This window comes from Uloborus diversus, chromosome 9 (genome assembly GCF_026930045.1).
Source record: "Uloborus diversus isolate 005 chromosome 9, Udiv.v.3.1, whole genome shotgun sequence".
Taxonomy (NCBI): Eukaryota; Metazoa; Arthropoda; class Arachnida; order Araneae; family Uloboridae; genus Uloborus; species Uloborus diversus.
The window spans coordinates 135,080,404-135,098,650 of record NC_072739.1 but is presented as its reverse complement, the minus strand read 5'-3'; the positions used below and the strand labels follow the sequence as shown (position 1 = coordinate 135,098,650).

The window sequence follows — 18,247 nt, the reverse complement described above, 5'->3', positions numbered from 1 at the left end:
TATAAATAGAAAATGTATTTATCGAAGTAAGTTACATCAAAATTAATTTTCGATCTGGACTCATCCAATGATTCTTTTCAAGAGTTTTTTTTTTTTTTTTTTGTTTTACTTTTACCAACTTAATACCAGCTTTCATATATGTTATAAACAAAGATGTTATTTTTTTTTCATCAAATATTTGTAAGTTTTAGGGGAAAAGCCCACAAATTCTCAAAATCATCGAAAATCCCTCAGAATTGCGTTTTTGGAGCTCTAAGTTCGAAAAATCACTGGCCCTAATATTACAAAATTTGGCCTTACAAATTGCGTTTTAAGATGTGAGTTTAAGAAGGTATTCGTGCTAGGGTCCCCATGCCGCCTTTCTTTAATATGACAAGCAATGGCCTTTTTAAACGACACTTTTAAAAAAATTAAGGGCAATAGCCATTGAATGTGAAACATTGCTTGAACCATAATTTTGAGCAACCTTCCTGGGAAATGCTCCACATCCTCCTATTCATAAAATCTTCAAAGTTTGTCTAAAGTTTGTGTTTTTGAAACTTCATTCAATTTCGAAAACTTGCAGGGAGAGAAGGAATTGATTTCAATCTATTTAAAAAAAACAATCAATCGGAAACAGTCTCTGAGCTCCTTCCCGTACCCTAACGTCAATAAACATGACGTATAATCGTGTTTGTAAGGCTAAAATTGCGTTTTTAAAACTAAAAGCTTCAAAATTTTGACCAGACACCTTTTAACTGTTTCCTATTTGATAAAAAAAAACATTTTTTTTTTCTGTTTTTTCAATGTGCCCCCTTATAAAACTTTTTTTCTGGTTACGTCACTGCACACAACGGCAGAATTCAAGCAAATGCGGTGAGAACTAGAAAAAGGAGAAGTGCCTTTTGTTTGACTCTAAACAGTAATCTTCTCAGGAATTGTATCTGCTTAAATGATACAAAGGAAACTAATGTTTTGGGGACAAAGAGAGGAATATTTTTGTGCCCTAGGAAGAAAATTGATTGCAATGATTCTGTATTTTGTGTGAATGTTGTCATGTGCCGTCAAAACCAGGGGCACCTTGCGGCTCCCCCTCATTTCGTGGCGCCCGGGGCGATTGCCCCGCTCGCCCCCGTCTTGGGACAGCCCTGGTCAGCACCCCCTCATACCAACTCTACCCTATTCTTTTACCCCAGTCCTCTATTCTCATGCTTTCCAGGAAAACAGGGTGAATGGCTACATGCAGATGTCTCCATAACTGGTTCTGCCAGAAAATTTTTCAATGGAAAAGTATCAATTGAAACTTGCTTCTGTGGCAAAAATTTTGACATAGCAAAGGTACCAAAAACTAAATTTTGAGAACTATATAAAACACGTTAGAGTTAAATGCAAAATGCAGGGGAAAAACTTATTTTCGAGATATCAAGGGTTTCGAGATAAGGAGGTTCAAAATATCAAGGTACTAGATGTTTAGATTGAATGAATTGAAACAGTTTCTTGTAAAATAAAGATGTGGACATTTTTAGCAAACCTCATTCCTTTTCAGCTCATCCTGGGCTCATCACCCTGTTGACCTCTGCAGAAAAACTTTAAGGCCATGGATAATTTTTCTGATGAAGAAGTCTTTTCTGATGACAGTGATGACAGTCCAAATCCTTTACGTGATATTGACCCTTGTATGATCCATGAGAATTTCTTCCAGCTGTTTGAAAAGATCCCCAAGGCATGTAAAAGGTAGGCTTTCTGTTTATAAATCCTCTAACATGATGTTTTGATTGTGTTATGTGCACTGATGGGATTCAAATCAGAGATGCGCCAAATATTCTGTTGGTATTTGGTATACTGCATATTCTTCAAACATTAGATTATTCGGTTTAGCCTAATATTACAGTATATTTGGCAACCAAATAAACCGGTGAGCAAACATATTTTTAAATACATTTAATGAAAGTTACAACATTATTCCATTGTACAAAATTAAAATTAAAATTGTTGTTTATTAATTTCATCACATTCAAAGTAATTTTAATGTAAAAGAAAACACTTGGTTGAATTTAAATTTGGTTGCGCTTTTCAATTTTTAAAAAATCTTATGATACATTACATTTAGCCACTGTTGCAAACCCATTTTATTATATGACACAGTAACCAGAAGAAAAAAAAATATAATGTTAAGCAGTAATAAATATTTGACGTAAATTTCTTCTACTTAACTTGAACGTCAAATTTTTTTATACAAAATGAAGAGCTAAAAGCAAAAAAATAAAGCACTTCGATATTAAATTTTTCAGTACTTTAATTTCTAAAGTGTTACACCATATAAAATATTATTGTTTGAAAACAATCTAATTAAAATTAATCATTGTAATCAAAGTTAATAACCCTTTGATGGTACAATTTATCAGTTACCAAACAGATTAAAATATCAGAAAAATAAGGAACACTTAGGTTTGTGTTTGTATGTTAGGTCAATGCAAGATTCTTTATTTATGACAAAACATGTTGCCACAAATATCAGTAATAAAATCATATATCAGGAAAGAAAGTAATTATCCATTTATGCAGAATTGCAGATAAATATAATCCAAACTAGCTGTTTATGGGAATGAATAGTTTCAAAAGGGTTTCGATCTTTATTGGAATTGATAAATTGACTTAATCCTCTAAAGCCTGTTCCTGGTCCTTGCCTTTTTATTTGTTTATTAGAAGACACAGTCCTACACAAAATTTGTAAGAAAATGCATACCAGTTTATTTAGTGTTTTGTTTCCAAATAAAATTGCCATGGACTTGATGTGGCATCTAATTTCTTTGTCCTCCTTCATTTCATACTACATAGAACACATACTTAAAATTGTTATTAAAATTACCAGATTTATAAAATTAAAACTTTTGTAAATCATTTTTCTTGTTTTATTAAATGATACTTATTTCATTGTCATTTCTCCCTTTAGGAGAAGAACTATTCATGAGGGTCCAGGTGTAACCTTGGAAACAAAACTTCATTGTGCCGTTGCACACAAAGACGCAAGTGCTGTTCTTGCAATATCTACTAATGAAAAGAGTCTCATTGATATTAGAAACAAGGCTGGCAAGACAGCTTTGCACATGGCTATTGAGTCTTCCACTGCAGAGATGGTTCAAATTCTGCTTGAGGCAGGTGCCAATGCCCGTGTGCAAGATCAAAATGGCTGGACTGCCCTCCATTCTGCTGCTTGGGGGAAGGAGGATAAACTTGAAATCATTATCAATCATGATGGTGTGAACAGTGTGCGAGATGTATATGGCAGGACTGCCTTGCATGTTGCAGCAATAAATGGACATGAAGGTGTTCTGAAGAAACTACTGGCTGCAGCATGTAAAGGTGGCAATACCTACTCATATGCAGGTGAAGGTGGTAATTCCTACAACTTGAATCAATATGAAGGGTCTAGTGTGCATGCCGGTGACAATGCCTATCTTGCCCTGTGTGAAAAGGAAAATAATTTTCTCAACGTACAAGATCATGAAGGAGAAACGGTTTTACACATTGCTGCCAGAGGATCTACAGAGATGGTGAAAATGCTACTTGAAGCAGGGGCAAGTGCCCGTTTAGAAGATCGAAGCGGCTATATGCCAGTACACATTGCAGTGATCAACCAAATGGAAAAGAATGCCGAAGCCTTTTTTGATCATGACAATGGAGACCTGCTACAGTCTAGGTACGGACTAACTTCCTTGCATTATGCTGCAAAACTTGGATTTGAAAACATTGTAAGGATGCTCCTTTCAAGAGCCAATGCAAGAGAGAGAGAGAATGCAGAACTTGATTGTGATGAGGTAAAGCATGATTATGTTACCGCTCTTGGTCTCTCAGCAGAAAACAGAAGGAAAATCATTGATATGCAGGACAAAATGCAGTGGACTGCCTTGCACACTGCCGCCAATTGGTCATCTACCGAGATTGTCAGAATGCTGCTTACAGCAGGTGCAGATACCCATCAGAAGGATAAAAATGGCTATACGCCTCTCCATGTCATTCGTTCAGGGAGCATTGCCGAAATCCTCTGTGATCATGACGGTGGAAATTGTCTGTTGGATATAGTTGGACGAACCCCCTTGCACTATGCCGTAAAATACAGGCGGCATGAGGTTGTAGAGAACTTGTTATTTTCCGGTGTACATCCTCATGTGTTGGATAAGAGGGGAACAGCGCCACTGGTGTTTGCTCTCTCAGGGGAAGACTGGATAACTGTACAAATGATTATCTCTGCGATCAGCTTGAAGGATATTAAGGTTGATTGGAACAAACTGCCGACTTATCTACAGTTTATAGATTACTGTCAAAAACTATTGGCAAATTGCAATACTGAACTCCAAAGGATGAAAGATACCAAGATCCTGGGCCATATCTCCCTTTCTTATTATGATGTCATGATGTGTCATGTGAACAGGTTGGCAGTGTACCTGGAGAACAGTGACATACAGAATGCGTTATCTGTTGAAAATTTGATGCCAAGTTTCCCTAACTACGCAAGAATGATTGCATTCAAAGTTAGGAAAGCGGAGCGGAGAAGAATACTGAATGGTCAGTGTGTGCAGTGCTTCTCCATGTTATCCAGGCAATTACCTTTTTTACCAAAATATACCGTTGACAACATATCTGTTTGTTTGAATGAAATAGAAATGAGAAATTTTGTCCGCGCTTTCAAATGAGAAGCATTGTCTTAATGCTATTAAAGTCGATTGGTATCAAAAGTATCTGCCTGTGTAAAATTTCTTTAATTTAGATAAAGAAATATTGTTTTTATTCTGAATGTATTGTAAATTTTAGCCCTGACCACTCTTTCTGTGATTTAACTTTGGGATTTGGATGCTATGAATATTTGACTGGATTTCTATTATGTTCTGCCTATTCCTCCAACAAACTAAATTTTTGGTTCAGCCGAATATTTTAATATTCCGCAACCCAAAAATAAATGTATATTTTAAATACTGGACAATTGATAAACAAATATGGGTTTTGTTTAGACAATGAATGAAAGTTATTCTTCAGAGCTCTAGTTGAAGAAAAATAACTTGTGGAACTCACCTTTGGTTCGGGGAAACACTCCAAACAAAAAGGTAGTTGGAAACCAATTTATATAATTTTTGTAATAAAAAACAAATATTTTGGGAAATTTCATTCTTCTGCATTCTCATAGTAATATTAAGATTAAATTAAGAGAACTTTGATGTTAAACTTAGATTTTGTTGCTTGTTAATTTTGCTTAAATTGACACATCACATTAATTTTTCTGTGGCTAACTTATTCAAATATGATACAGCAACCGCAAAACTCATAATATTAAGTGTTCAGTTCAGTAATTATGTAAGAAAATTACTTTTTTTTTTTGCTGTAGAAAAAAAAAACCTTTCAAATGTTTAAAAAAGTGATCAGTAATAAAGGAGACTGGGGATATTTGATTCCTAGGGATACATGATCCTATTGCCAAAAATGTACCAAAATCATTAAGTAGCGATTTGAAACCTGACAATAATATTAAAGTTATACTTGTATATAAAAATTGGCAACATTGTTTTTTTCAGCCATTTTGTTTCAGCTCAAGAAGTGATTGTCTGAATGTGTCAAGAGAAACTTTTTTTAGGAAAGCATTCCGAAGTTTACATTATCCGTGAAATACGACTTTAAAAAAATTCTGAAGTGTAATGTTAAAGTATAGATAGTCTTTAATCATTGCGACATGTTTTTAGTAAATTGCCACTGTTGTAAAGATTGCATATTAGGGATACTTGATCACTTCTTTTAGAGGGATACATGATCCGAGGGATCAAGTATTTATATGTCAATATAAATAAAATGAAAACAATATAAGTATTAAAGTAAGAGGTAACAACGTCAAAAAAGCACAAATTGCAGATTACTGCAGACACGTGTTTCGGTGTTACAAGGGACGTCTTTTTCAATGCAAAAAGTAATGAGCTTATGGATGAAAAGACATCCGACAAAAGTCTATTACTTTTTGCATTGAAAAAGGCGTTCCTTGTAATGCTGAAACACGTGTCTGCAGTAATATGCAATTTGCACTTTTAAACATTATTTCTTGCTTTACTTTTCAGCACAAAAGTATTTATTTATCTAAATATAAATAGTGTTTACTTAGTGGAACATTAACTTTAAACATTCAAAACCATGTTAACATAGTAAAATTTATAATAGTTTGAGTGATACATTTAAACAATCGCTGCAGTAAGTATGCTAAACAATTAAAATATCAGTTTGCCACTTGTAACCCACATAATACCTCAAACATCTAAATATAAACTAACTCTACTGATAAATTATGTTCTGATCAGCCAAATGAACTTGAACAAGTTGAAATAGATGTCAAATCTTTGTTTGAAAGAAAACAAAAATGATTTTGCTATAGTTAAATTTACAACAACAACAAAAAAAAAGTTTCCCATTATGTAGACCCTTTAGCGGATAGAATGCAAAGTTGGATTTCTAGAGTTCGAAATTAGTTTTCTGAAGCGAAAAGGTAATATGCGTAATCAATCAATTTTTCCTGTAAAATCGACAAAATGTGTTAGGCTGCACACATAGAGTTGGGTTGAGCGGAACTTAAACTCCAACAAACGAATTGTTTGCATTTTTGACTTTTCAGATTTTGAAAACATATAAGCTAAGCTTTTTTTTTAATAAGTACACTGGTACTTACATTTTTCTTCCTTCTTTTTAAAAATTAATTCAATTGATGAAACTCTTAATTTTATAATTGCAAGACAAGAAGCAAATAAGATGATTTTCCTGCTTGTCATCCTATTTTTTTTATTTGTCGTAATTTTAGCTTCATTATGCTACTTTAAAAAATTATTAGTTTTATTTATAAAATATAGTATTGTTCACAACTGTATTGGATAATAAGTAACTGATCAAAAACATCATAAGTTCATGAAAGTTGTGCACATTTTTTTTTACAAATGTCGAGTGAAATTGGAAACTTATTTTTTGTTCACGTTATTATAATCTAATAAAGAAAATTAGAAATGGTGTTATTTTTTAAAAACATTATGTAGAAAACTAAAATCTGTAAATAAATTGCCGATCTAATGAAAAGTCTATGTATTTTCTCAGTAAGGGCTAAGAGGCTCCTGAGCATTGCAAAACTGTGCAGTTGTGTATATTCATGGTCTCAGTAACATATTATTCTCTTTAGCTTGAGGCTTGAATTGAGTTGAGCCTAAGATTTTCCGTTGAAATCAAAACCCTTAAAGTTTGTGAATAAGGGAAAGAAGAAACATCAGACCCCGAAGAGTTCCTATTTTTCCTACTTTTTCCTACTTTTTAGAGCTCTCTCCTTATTTTCCTACTTTTTTCTTTTTTTTCCTACTTTTTCTTTCTTTAGTATAGCACTTCTAATTGTGCATTGATTCTTATTTTTACAATGCCGCATCTATAATTTTCTGCATGTTTCAATTTTGAAAAGCAAAAGAAACAAGCGGATCCTGAGCTTTTCATTGACTGACTGCAGTAATTTCTGGAAGGAACGCCGCGACGTTAGCGTGTTTAAAGTTAAATTTTCGTTAGCGACTTTTTTGCCGTTTCAGCGTTTATGATCGACTTTTCTTTTTATCTCCTCCTCCTACTGCTTTAATGAAACAATAAAGAAATAGATACTGGCACATTCTGATGCAAATATATATTATTTACTCGTCAATTAGAAGCTTTAATTAAAAAAAACGGCCAACTTCAAAAAGTTCGGGAAAAGCCGTAAATTTCCTATTCACCAATTTTTTGTTTTGTTGATTACAAGTGAAATGGAGCTCTATTTAAACAGAAAGGCAATGTAAAACCTTAAAAGGAACGTAAGGAAGCAAAAAATGAAAAATATGTACACTTTACATATTTTATTAATGTTAGTACAAAATAAAAGTTACATATAACAGAAATTCGCAAAAACGGCCACTTCAAAATAATCGAGGAAATAAACTTTTTTCATACATAAATATGATTATTGTTCAATGTTCATTCTAAATCGTAAACATGATTATAAAATCTACATTTCATTTTTTTCCTTTACAAAGAGTATTTGCAAAAAAAAAAAAAAAAAAAAAAAACTGCAAAACCTAGATGAGCAAAACGTTTCCGATTTTTCTCCAAAAATCGGAAATTAATTTAAATGCGAGATTCCGTTTTTATTTCTTGACTTTTTTAAAAGTTGGGGGATAGAGCCACAAGTAAATAATTACTGATTTTTTTTTTCTTTTTTATGGATATTTTCTACTCTGATAAAATCCTCTGATTGAGGTGTTGCTTATCATTTTTATGTGCTGATGCGTTTATGGCATTACGGCATTCCGCACATTTTCTTTAAATTTTTTTTTGACAGACTTACTCTTTTCTGGGTGCGGCAATTACACCGATGCGGCGTATCTACTGTAAGTTATTGTACTCAGGGCGCCTTATCAAAGGAAGGGGGGGGGGGGAGAAAGAGATATATGCGGGCATTTCATGCCAGGTGCTCCCCCCCCCCCTCACTCTCAATTTTGTGAACAATTTCCGATTGAATATTTTTGTTGCATGGTGAGGATTGAGAGAAACTACATGCCTTCCCTTTTATGCACAGATAAACATTAGAAACAGATCTTTGTCTTTGATAAAAATGTTATGTTTACCATCATGTTTTTTTCCGTGACAAAAATGTTGGAACAAGAAGGGGGTAAAAATCATCAAGACAATAAAACAATATTCGATTTTATTGCTTGATTAAAATTAAAACTGGCCAATCATTTTGATTTTTCCCCCGAGGGTGGCTATCAAAGGATGTATACTCAAATTTTATCTGAAAACAACAAAAACCGCACAAACTCTTGTATAGTTAAGCATTAATTTTCAAAAGCCAGGGAGGGGAGAAATTGACCCCACTGACCCCCATAAATGACGTGCCTGAAACAAAAATTTATGTTAAATGCTAAAAATACATAGCATAATACAAGCCCTTCAGTTTATTTATTTCGTGATTTATTTAGTTTTATTATTTTGTTATAAATTTTATGTCCCGTATTTAAGAACAAATTTATTTTAGTTCTGCACTTTCAGTCCATTTCCTTTTTTTTTTCAAATTCAAACTTTTGCCCTTGCTTATGCAAAAATGCATGTCAGCTGCTGATTATTCTTAACTAAAACTAATTTAATATTTGTGAATAAAATATGACAACGTATATAAAGTACAAATTAAGAATGGAAAAAGGTTAAAAAACCAGCAAACAGCTGTTTCGGCACTCTAAAATACAAGTGCCATTATCAGTGCATTAAAAACGAAGACAGGTTCACCCGACTAAAAACTTTGCTGGTTTTTTAACCTTTTTCCATTCTTAATTTGTACTTTATATACGTTGTCATATTTTATTCACTATGCAGTACAAAGTTTTCGACTACTTTTTATGTAATTTAATATTTGCTTTGCTTTTTGTATCATAGTTTATGACAACAGGAGCTGAAAGTGTTAGTATTTTCAAATGATAAATGGATGCTCTCGAAGGAATGTTTTCGTTTTTGACAAAACAAAATCCTTAACAAAAATGGTTTTATTGTACCAAAATATAAATTTTATTATTATTACTATTATTATTATTGTTGTTATTGTTTTTTTTGAGATTGCCATATTGCATTTTATTCTTTAACCATTAAAAATTTTATTACTGTATTGTTGAAAGGTGTTTCTTTGTTTAGATTTTTTTTTCATATTTTTGTAATTTATATCTTTGTTTCCACCAGTTTATTTTTCATACTGGTGATTGTCAGCTTGTTTCTTTCGTTTTGTTTTTGCGGCTCGGTCTTACATTAAATTTCTTTGATACTTGAAAAGTACTGTTGGTTTATTTTTGGGAAAGTTTTAAATCAAAAATAATATTAGTTTATTTTACATTAGAAATAAAATTTACGCTAAATTTGTTTCCTCTTGACGTGTGTGTAGTCCTATCTTTTCCTATTTTTTCCTACTTTTTTAAGTGATTTTTTCCTACTTTTCCTACTTTTTAAATTTTTAATTCCTTATTTCCTACTTTTTCGCTCCAAAAAACCACTTCGGGGTCTAAAACATGCAAATTGAAAAGACGTAACTATGGGAACGCCAAATAAAACATCAATAATTTTAATGGAGATGAGGATTATTCGAACTTTATTTTTAACGCTTGTAACTTTTTTTGCTTGGGAGATAGCTCAGTTTTTCGACCATAGGTCAAGTTAGATCTGGAGTAAAAAAAGCCACTCTTTCCAGTGATGTCAAAAAGAAAACTGTGGGACAATTCCTTTGCTTTTTACTGATAGATTTAATGAAGAAAGTAGTGTCTAAATTTTAGCTAAGCCTAAAAAAGTTCGAGCTAAAGACGCAAATAATTCCCGCCGTATTTAAGTTAGAGCATTGAAACAAATTGCGTAGAACGCGGAAAATTCTACCCTGTCCAACAGTATATGATATTGTTATGTGCAAGTAATTTTTCCCCCCTATAATAGGCAATTTACGCAAAATTTGAGCTTAAAAAATTAATTACAAAAAAAAAATTCAATATTTATAAATTAAAACCTCAGGTGCCCACCCCGGGTCTTGAAGTAATTTTGTACAAAATTTCAAGGCTGTAGGTGCTATGGAATCTCCTGGACGCACGCCGCCACCGACTTCCTTCTTGAATTTCTTTGAAACCTTACTTTTATTTACCATAAAGAGATACTGATAATTTGCAGCAGAGAGAAAAAAAAATGAAAACTAAAGTGGGGATCAAGTATCCCCAGTCTCTCTTATATAAAGGAAACACTTAGATATTACATTTTATACAGTAATTTAATGTCTAAAGTTTTACACTATATGAAATATTAAATGGTATTTTAAAAAAAACTAATTACATTAATCAAGAAAATATATATATATAATTTTTTTATTTTAAAGTGGCGTAAAATTCACCTTTCTGCAGACATAAATCTCATTCTAAATTTACCCCTTGTCTCTGTGGTAAATATAAATAATTAAAAATAGCCTTTTAAGGAATTTTTCTTGCCCAGTTATCCTCAGGTTGCATCTAGTTCAATAATGCAAATTTTTATCTTCTAGTTCATCCAAATGGATGGAAGGATTTCAAGTTGAAGCATTGAAGTTCCTGTTTCCATTTTTTTATCCCCATTTATGTTTCTTGCCATAATTAAAATACTTAACAGATTATTTGTCACAAAACATTGAGTGGAGTAAGCAACAAATGATTTTTTTTCACTTATTTTGGTTAAATAAGATTTTTATAAAATTTCTAATAAATATTTATCTATAATTTAGTTTTTTTTTTGGTATCACTTGCTTTTGATCGAGTAGTTAGAATTAAATGCTATTTGATTCAGCTTTTGATAAATAAATTCATTTTGTATGCTAACTATACTATGATAAACTGAAAAATAAAAAACAAAACTTTCTTGCAGTGATCAAGTCGCAGAAACAGAAATAATTTTAAAAGTTCAAAAAATTACTACAGGTGTAAATGTAGTTATTTTGGTCTGCTTAAACTATTTTATGCTTTGGTTCTCAAACATCTGAAGAGTAATTTACCTTCAGTTCAGTTTTTGATATTTTGAAACTAAACACTTAATGAAAGTGTCCATCTCACTTTAAAAAATATTTAAGTTTTGTAGAAGCTCATTTGAGAAATTTCATGCATTTATGATGTTTACTAATTTATGTTCAAGTATATTCTTTTCAAGTCAGTGTATGGTTAGTTTGTTTTGTAACTACTTCATACAAATCCAGGACCTGATTGCTTAAAAATCTCAGGAAGCTTGAGCTTCGATTCAAAGTTTTCATAGACCAAAAATGATTGAAATTTGGAATTAAAAAAAAAAAAAAAAAAGTGGGCAGATTTTATAAAATATGGTCTCTGCATGCTTTTTTAATGCAGGATTTAACCCAATTTTGTTACAAAGTGCTTGTGTGTGTTATAAATAATTCTATAAAGAGATGAATTTGATTCAACAACTAACCATTGAATTGCGGTGCATCCATACAGCGTTGCCATGAATAGGATATTTTACTATTGTTCCTAATGTAATATATTGCTTTGTGGGAAGGATATAATGTTCAAAATATCTATATGTTAGTTCGGGAGAGGGAAGAATAATTTTTAATCAGATGGAACACTTTTCAAAATAACATTAGTGAGTTTTGTTTCAATGTGCATAGAATTTGCAAAAATTCCCGCCAACCAAAAAGAAAGGGGCCCCGAAATGAAATTAAGCTTCCCCTAACTTCAAAGGCTAATCAGGCCCTGCACAAACCAACTACTAAATGAAATTATCGTTATGCTTTGCCTGAGTATTTGATTTCTTGTGCAAAATGTCTAAATGCTTCAATTTAAGACGTTTAATCATTGCATTATTCAAGTTTTTAATATGTTTGAGCAGGGAACATGTTGACTTTTCACTTAATACTTTTTTCATTCGTATCAAGACATATGTATGTTTTCAATCGAGAATGTGTGATTTATTTTTTTAAAGAATGATATTAAAATTGTGACATTGTTTTCTCATATCTTTCGAAATAAAAGTTTTTATACACTAATATCATTTGACTTTAAAAATTTTCCACATGAAATTTTATTTTTGCCTCAGTCACTTCTTGCTTCGTAGATGCACCAAGTTTTGAAAATGCAGTTGATGTATTCTGCTTTAGGAAGGTAAACAGCTGCAAAAATAAGTTTTTGAGATAGTTGAAAGAAACTCATTTTGGATTCAATACTAGTAACAGGGAAATGTTGGAAGACTTATTTCACTCTTTTTTTTTCCAGAGGAAACCAAATAAGCAAGCTTGTACAATAAAGCTTACATATAAGCGATGACAAAAATGCAAAGAAATGAAAAATTTGCAGTTATTGCCCTTTACATGAGCACGGCAGCATTAGACAAGAATGAAGGGAACTTGAATGTTTCTAAATCAGTAAAATTGTGGCTGCTTTATGAACTTGATGGTAAAGGTTTTCATACTCTTCTCTAGTTTAGCGGTAAAAATTAGGCAGCTGCAACAATAGACTTGCCAGATTTCTGAAATTTCCAACCGGAATACCCCCCCCCCCCCCGTCAGGAGTATTCAAAAGGAAACCAGGGGGTGACAGACTCCAGTGTGAAATTTTAAAAAATTATAAGGAACTCGACCCCCCCCCCCCCCCTGAAAAATTTTTCAACATGCGAACAGAAATTATTGAAAAGAAACATTTTAGAAAAGTTTTTTTTTTTTTTAAAAACATTTTTTCAGCTTTAAAATGGTGTTGTCAGCCCAAAATATTTGGAAATTTCAGATCACAAACACCCCTGAAGGGAACACACCCCTGGCTGGTTCTTAGCGTGTTTTAGAGAGTAGTTCATTATCAATGCTTTGAATAAATACTAATTATGAGGCTAAACCAGGGGTAATAATAAATGATGCAAACAGATGAATTGAAACATTTTATTTTTTACATGTTAGTATTTATTAGTTACTTTAGTGCGAAGAAATACTTTGAATGAGGAATAAAAACTTGAACAATATTTACATGTATTTTTCATTCGCTAGGACTTTTTTTGAAAAGTCTTTTTTGGTTTTAATGTTGTTGTAAAAATCCTCACAAGCTGATTCGATATTAATTTTATAAGTCTATGTTTCAAATGACAAAGTAATTATCGAAAATAATCTTTCACAGTTAATATTTTTAGACTTATTTGGTCATCTAATCAAATTTATCTTTTACCGGGACGTGAAGTAAACCGGCCGGAGCACCGGGATTTTCCCTGAAAGCCGGGGCTGTCCCGGTGACCGGGACGCATTTAAGCATACGGTACTCGAGTTTGGACATGTGAACAACACGCGCTCTTCATTGGTCGAATCGTTTGTCAATCAAATGCCTTTCGCGCCGCAGTCGCTGAAACGCGCGCCATGTTGTTCTGAGATGGCCGATATGGATTCTCTCTCGTTCTCCATGAAAATAAAAATTTAACATCTACCTGCTAAGTTTCACAATATTATTGTAGAAAATGATGAAAAGATCTTAATAAGAGGCAACGTCGCGTTCACGGTAGACATAGATACTTGGGTCCTAGAATTTGGAAAGAAAACAAATACTAAGTGGAACACCAGAAATTCATGCCCATCAGGTCAAAAGTTCGTTTGCTGGTTAGTTTATTTATTTTTTCCTTCGTCCTTTTTTTTAAATACTTAATTTAAATTTGAATACTTTAATTTTTTTCAAAGATTTTTTTAAACATGTAATAAACTTTTAAATTAAATTGTGCAGCTATGTTTTCTATAGATTTGAAGTATTAATAAATGATTAAAAAACAATTATTTATGGCTAAATTATATGTATAAATATATATTTATATTTCAAAGTAAATTTTGATTAATTAAACTGTTGAACTACAGAGTGATGTATTCCAGGATTTATTAGTACAAAACTTGCCATTGGTGTTAAAATATTTTAAATTATTGTTAAATCAATCAATTGCGCAATGTTTTAATTGAAAAAGGGAAACACAGCTAAACATCAAAATTATGTATAAAGTTTCTTACAAAATCCAATTAAAACGGAAAAAGGAGTTATTTGTTATATTTAATCAATTGTGGGTATTTTTTGCTTATGCTTGATTGAAAAAAAAATGTTCCTGTGAAAATAATTACTATGCTAATAATAAGAACTGTAGCTTGTTGTTTTAAAGCCTTATTAAGAGAGATTAATTTTCGTTCGGATGGTTACAAGTTATCTGTGGTTGCGTGCCTTTTTTTTTTCAAAGCTTAACTAAACCAGAATTTACTTTAAAAAACAGGTTCATTTGTGTCAAATCACAGGATTTCAGAAAAGACACACCCAAGGGCGGCTACTAACTACCTTTTTTTTTTTTTTGGAAAGGGGGGGGGGTGGAGGATGATGCTGACCAATTTTTAGAGTTTTGACCACAAAAAATTTTTGAAACTGCTTAGGTGTCAATAAAAAGCACCAAATCAGCTAGCAATAAGGCACCAAATAACTGTACGAATGAATTTTATGAACAATTAAAAAAAAAAGGTTTCAACCTTTGCAACTCAAGATAATTCATGAATTGAATCAATTGTTGTAATTGTTTACACTTTATTCATAAAATATTTCAACACAAGGGATGGATAGTATAGTGGTCAATTGGGGGGGGGGCATGCCCTGTGGCCTCTCCTGTAGCCGCCCCCGCGGATACAAAACGCGGATACACACAAGCCCCTACTAGCACAGAATGATGTTTACAAACACGTAGACTAACACATACGCAAGCACAAACACTCATTGGCACACACAGACACACTGAAAAACTGCGGAACACACAGCTCCACCCCAGTGCACAGGAGGAGGAACACATTTAAAAGTTTTTTGTGTGCTGAATGCTGTTTCTGTCTGAAAAAGATAGTTTATTGTCAAGACGGTTGGATATTAAAAAAAAATAGTTGATTCCGGTAGACAGTAGCTATTCGTAGAAACAAGAAATCCAACGAATAGACTTGCATTACAATTCGTGATTATGAAAACTCGCTATGAATTTCAAGTTGTTTTCCAGAAAATTAAACAAATTTCAAAACTTCGTCAAATTTTGAAAATGTTAGTCAAAGATATGATTCAATGAAGTTTAATCAAAATTTTTGTTTCATTTAAAATACATTTTTGTTTCTAGAGAAAATTTCAGATTTTTCTATTTGCCAACGAGTTTTTTAAGCCAGATTTACGATTTTATAGCATTTGGCAAGGTGAATTCTTGAAAGTATTTTGTAAATTTTGTACTTTGCTTATTTGATGTCAGTAATCATTCAAATATTTCAAATAATATATTAAGAAGTATTAACCTAAGGTGACTTTTAAAATTAATTTTATTAATTTAAAAGCCAAGGAGTAAAAGAGCACCTTCTTGTAATCTTTTGCCGGCACTTATGGACATAAGCATAAGATAATTTGTGATGTACATTGTAATTCTTTTTTTAAAATTTTATTCATTAAATTTACAAAATAATTTTTAATAAAAAAATATCATTAAAAATGTCTAATTTGTTTTGAATGGTTTGTTTTGTCAAAAGCCAGGGGGTGCAAGTGCATTCTTTTGCGCCCCCTGCCAGCACCAATTAGTATTTTGTAGTTTGTCCTACTTTTAAAATGAATTTAATTGTTCAAGTTCAGTAATTTTTAAACATATTTTTGCAAACATTCTCTTTTTATTTTAATTTAATTTCATTGTTTAAAGTCGAGAGGTATGAGAATTCATCTCTGTACCCACTGCCTCCCCATCCCCCCAGGTTCACATGTGATCATAAATATGATATTAATAATTTTCAAGAAATTTTATTTGAAGTTTTTAAAGCAGATTATAGTTCTCGATTATTTAAATTTTATAGGTCAGAAGGTAAAAATGCACCCTCCACCAGTATCCATAGACATCAATATGTCTAAAATATTATAAGTTGATAAATCATGGGTATTTAACTGGCAGTTCCCTGCCATGAGGCCTGAGTGCCTAGTTTCTGCTTTTCGCCTTTTTGGTTCAGAATAATGAATTGTAGATAAAATATCTGTAGATATATTGGCTGAATGTATTAGCAGGCACTGTATTGGTCATGAAGGTGATTTCATCGGAAAACAAATAACTCTTATTATTCATGTTTGAAGATTCTTGTACATTTTGTCCATTTCTATAAAAGTACTGTTTGAAGTTTCTTCCTTACGTAATGATTACATGCATTTTATGAAACGAATGCTAATGATGAAGAGCAGTTTTAAGATGAAGTTTCTGATTAGTTAATTGATTCAAAGTACTATGTTCACTTGCTTTTGATGTCAATGAAAAGACAGTCACAAAACCATACTTGTAGTACTCGAAATAGTAGAACAAATTAAAACCTTAAAGCTTTTTCCAGCTTTAAATCAGCGTTAAAGTATGTGACAGCGTGGAACAGAAACTAAATATACTATAAAGTATATGTCTAGCAAACTATCCCACATAACTCTTCTGAGCTATTTTGCAGGCCTTTAAATCATCGTCTCTTTTAAGTTTGCTTCTAGTTATTGCATCACTCGAGTTTCAGTTGGTATATAACGATTCATAGTAACATTGGAAAACAATTATAATAAGATTATTTTCTAGCAAACTTTACCTTAGCAATGATTGAACAATAAGATAAAAATGAATATTCTTAATGATCCAATCTATGCATAAAATTCATTAAAGGAAAAGGTAATGAAGAAGCATACTCGAATCGCAAGCAACAGAAATTCACAATGTAAACAACAAAATAGTTGCCACTAAAACATAACCTTCTTTTTAAAATCAGAACAAAAATGCGGCCACTATGCTTTCGAGAAACATAAAAAGATAGCAAAACAATTTATTTCTCAACAAAACAATTTATTTCAAAAATGAAAAATTAACAGCTTATAGCACGATGTTTACATTCGGACTTAACGTTCTCAGTTTACTTCCAGCGAAAGGCGATTGATTGACAGACGATTCAACCAATGAAGAGCGCGTGTTATTCGCATGTCCAAATTCGAGTACCGTATGCTTAAATGCGACCGGGACGTCTGGCAATTCTATAGCAACAGGACATATTTCAATAAAAGTTAAATAATTAGCAAACAAAAGTGTATAGTAAAACATGTTTCTGAATGCATAAATTGTTTGCCCTTATATCCCGGTTAGCGAAATATGAGATATTAAAGTCTGCCGAAAGTTTAAGTCAAGTCGTCAAATTTAGCAAGTTTCTGTGAGTAATGGAAGACATCTGTCACAGGCTTTGCTGATTGGTTTCTTGTCTTATTTCATGCCTTCATCAATTCCATAGCCGTCTCCTTCCCAAGCGTGCAACGACCGTTCAAGGTGGTTCTTCGTAGCCTCCCTCTTGACTTCCCGACTCAAGATATCCATTCCGAGCTTAAAAAAGCAAGGGTTTTGGTATCATCAAGGTGGTACAAATGATAACTGGATCTGACAAAAGACTCTCCCTCTCGTCATTTGCTCTCCTCAAGAAAACTGATGATGTAGAGGATATCTTAGCCTCAGCAATCTCAGTTCCTTAAAAATCCAAGTCAAGCGGCTTCGCCCAAGAGCAACGCCATACAATGCTACAATTGTCAGCGATATGGACACACTGCAGTCAAATGTTTCTGCGCACCTAGATGTCTCAAGTGTGCTGAAGACCATCGCTCGTATGAGTGTACCAAGACAAAGGACTCCCCAGCTTGCTGTGCCCTTTGCGGCGGTGATCATGCTGCTA

At 32.6% G+C, this 18,247-nt stretch overlaps 1 protein-coding gene across 1 annotated transcript; it reads left to right on the top strand.

The window, feature by feature from the left end:
* Positions 1-1,525: 1,525 nt before the first annotated feature.
* Positions 1,526-5,679, top strand: LOC129229842 (serine/threonine-protein phosphatase 6 regulatory ankyrin repeat subunit C-like; the record flags this gene model as incomplete). The annotated part of the gene is given in 2 exon segments (XM_054864217.1): positions 1,526-1,713; positions 2,933-5,679. Coding segments are annotated over 2 exon segments (1,878 nt in total). The 3' UTR covers positions 4,674-5,679.
* Positions 5,680-18,247: the final 12,568 nt, after the last annotated feature.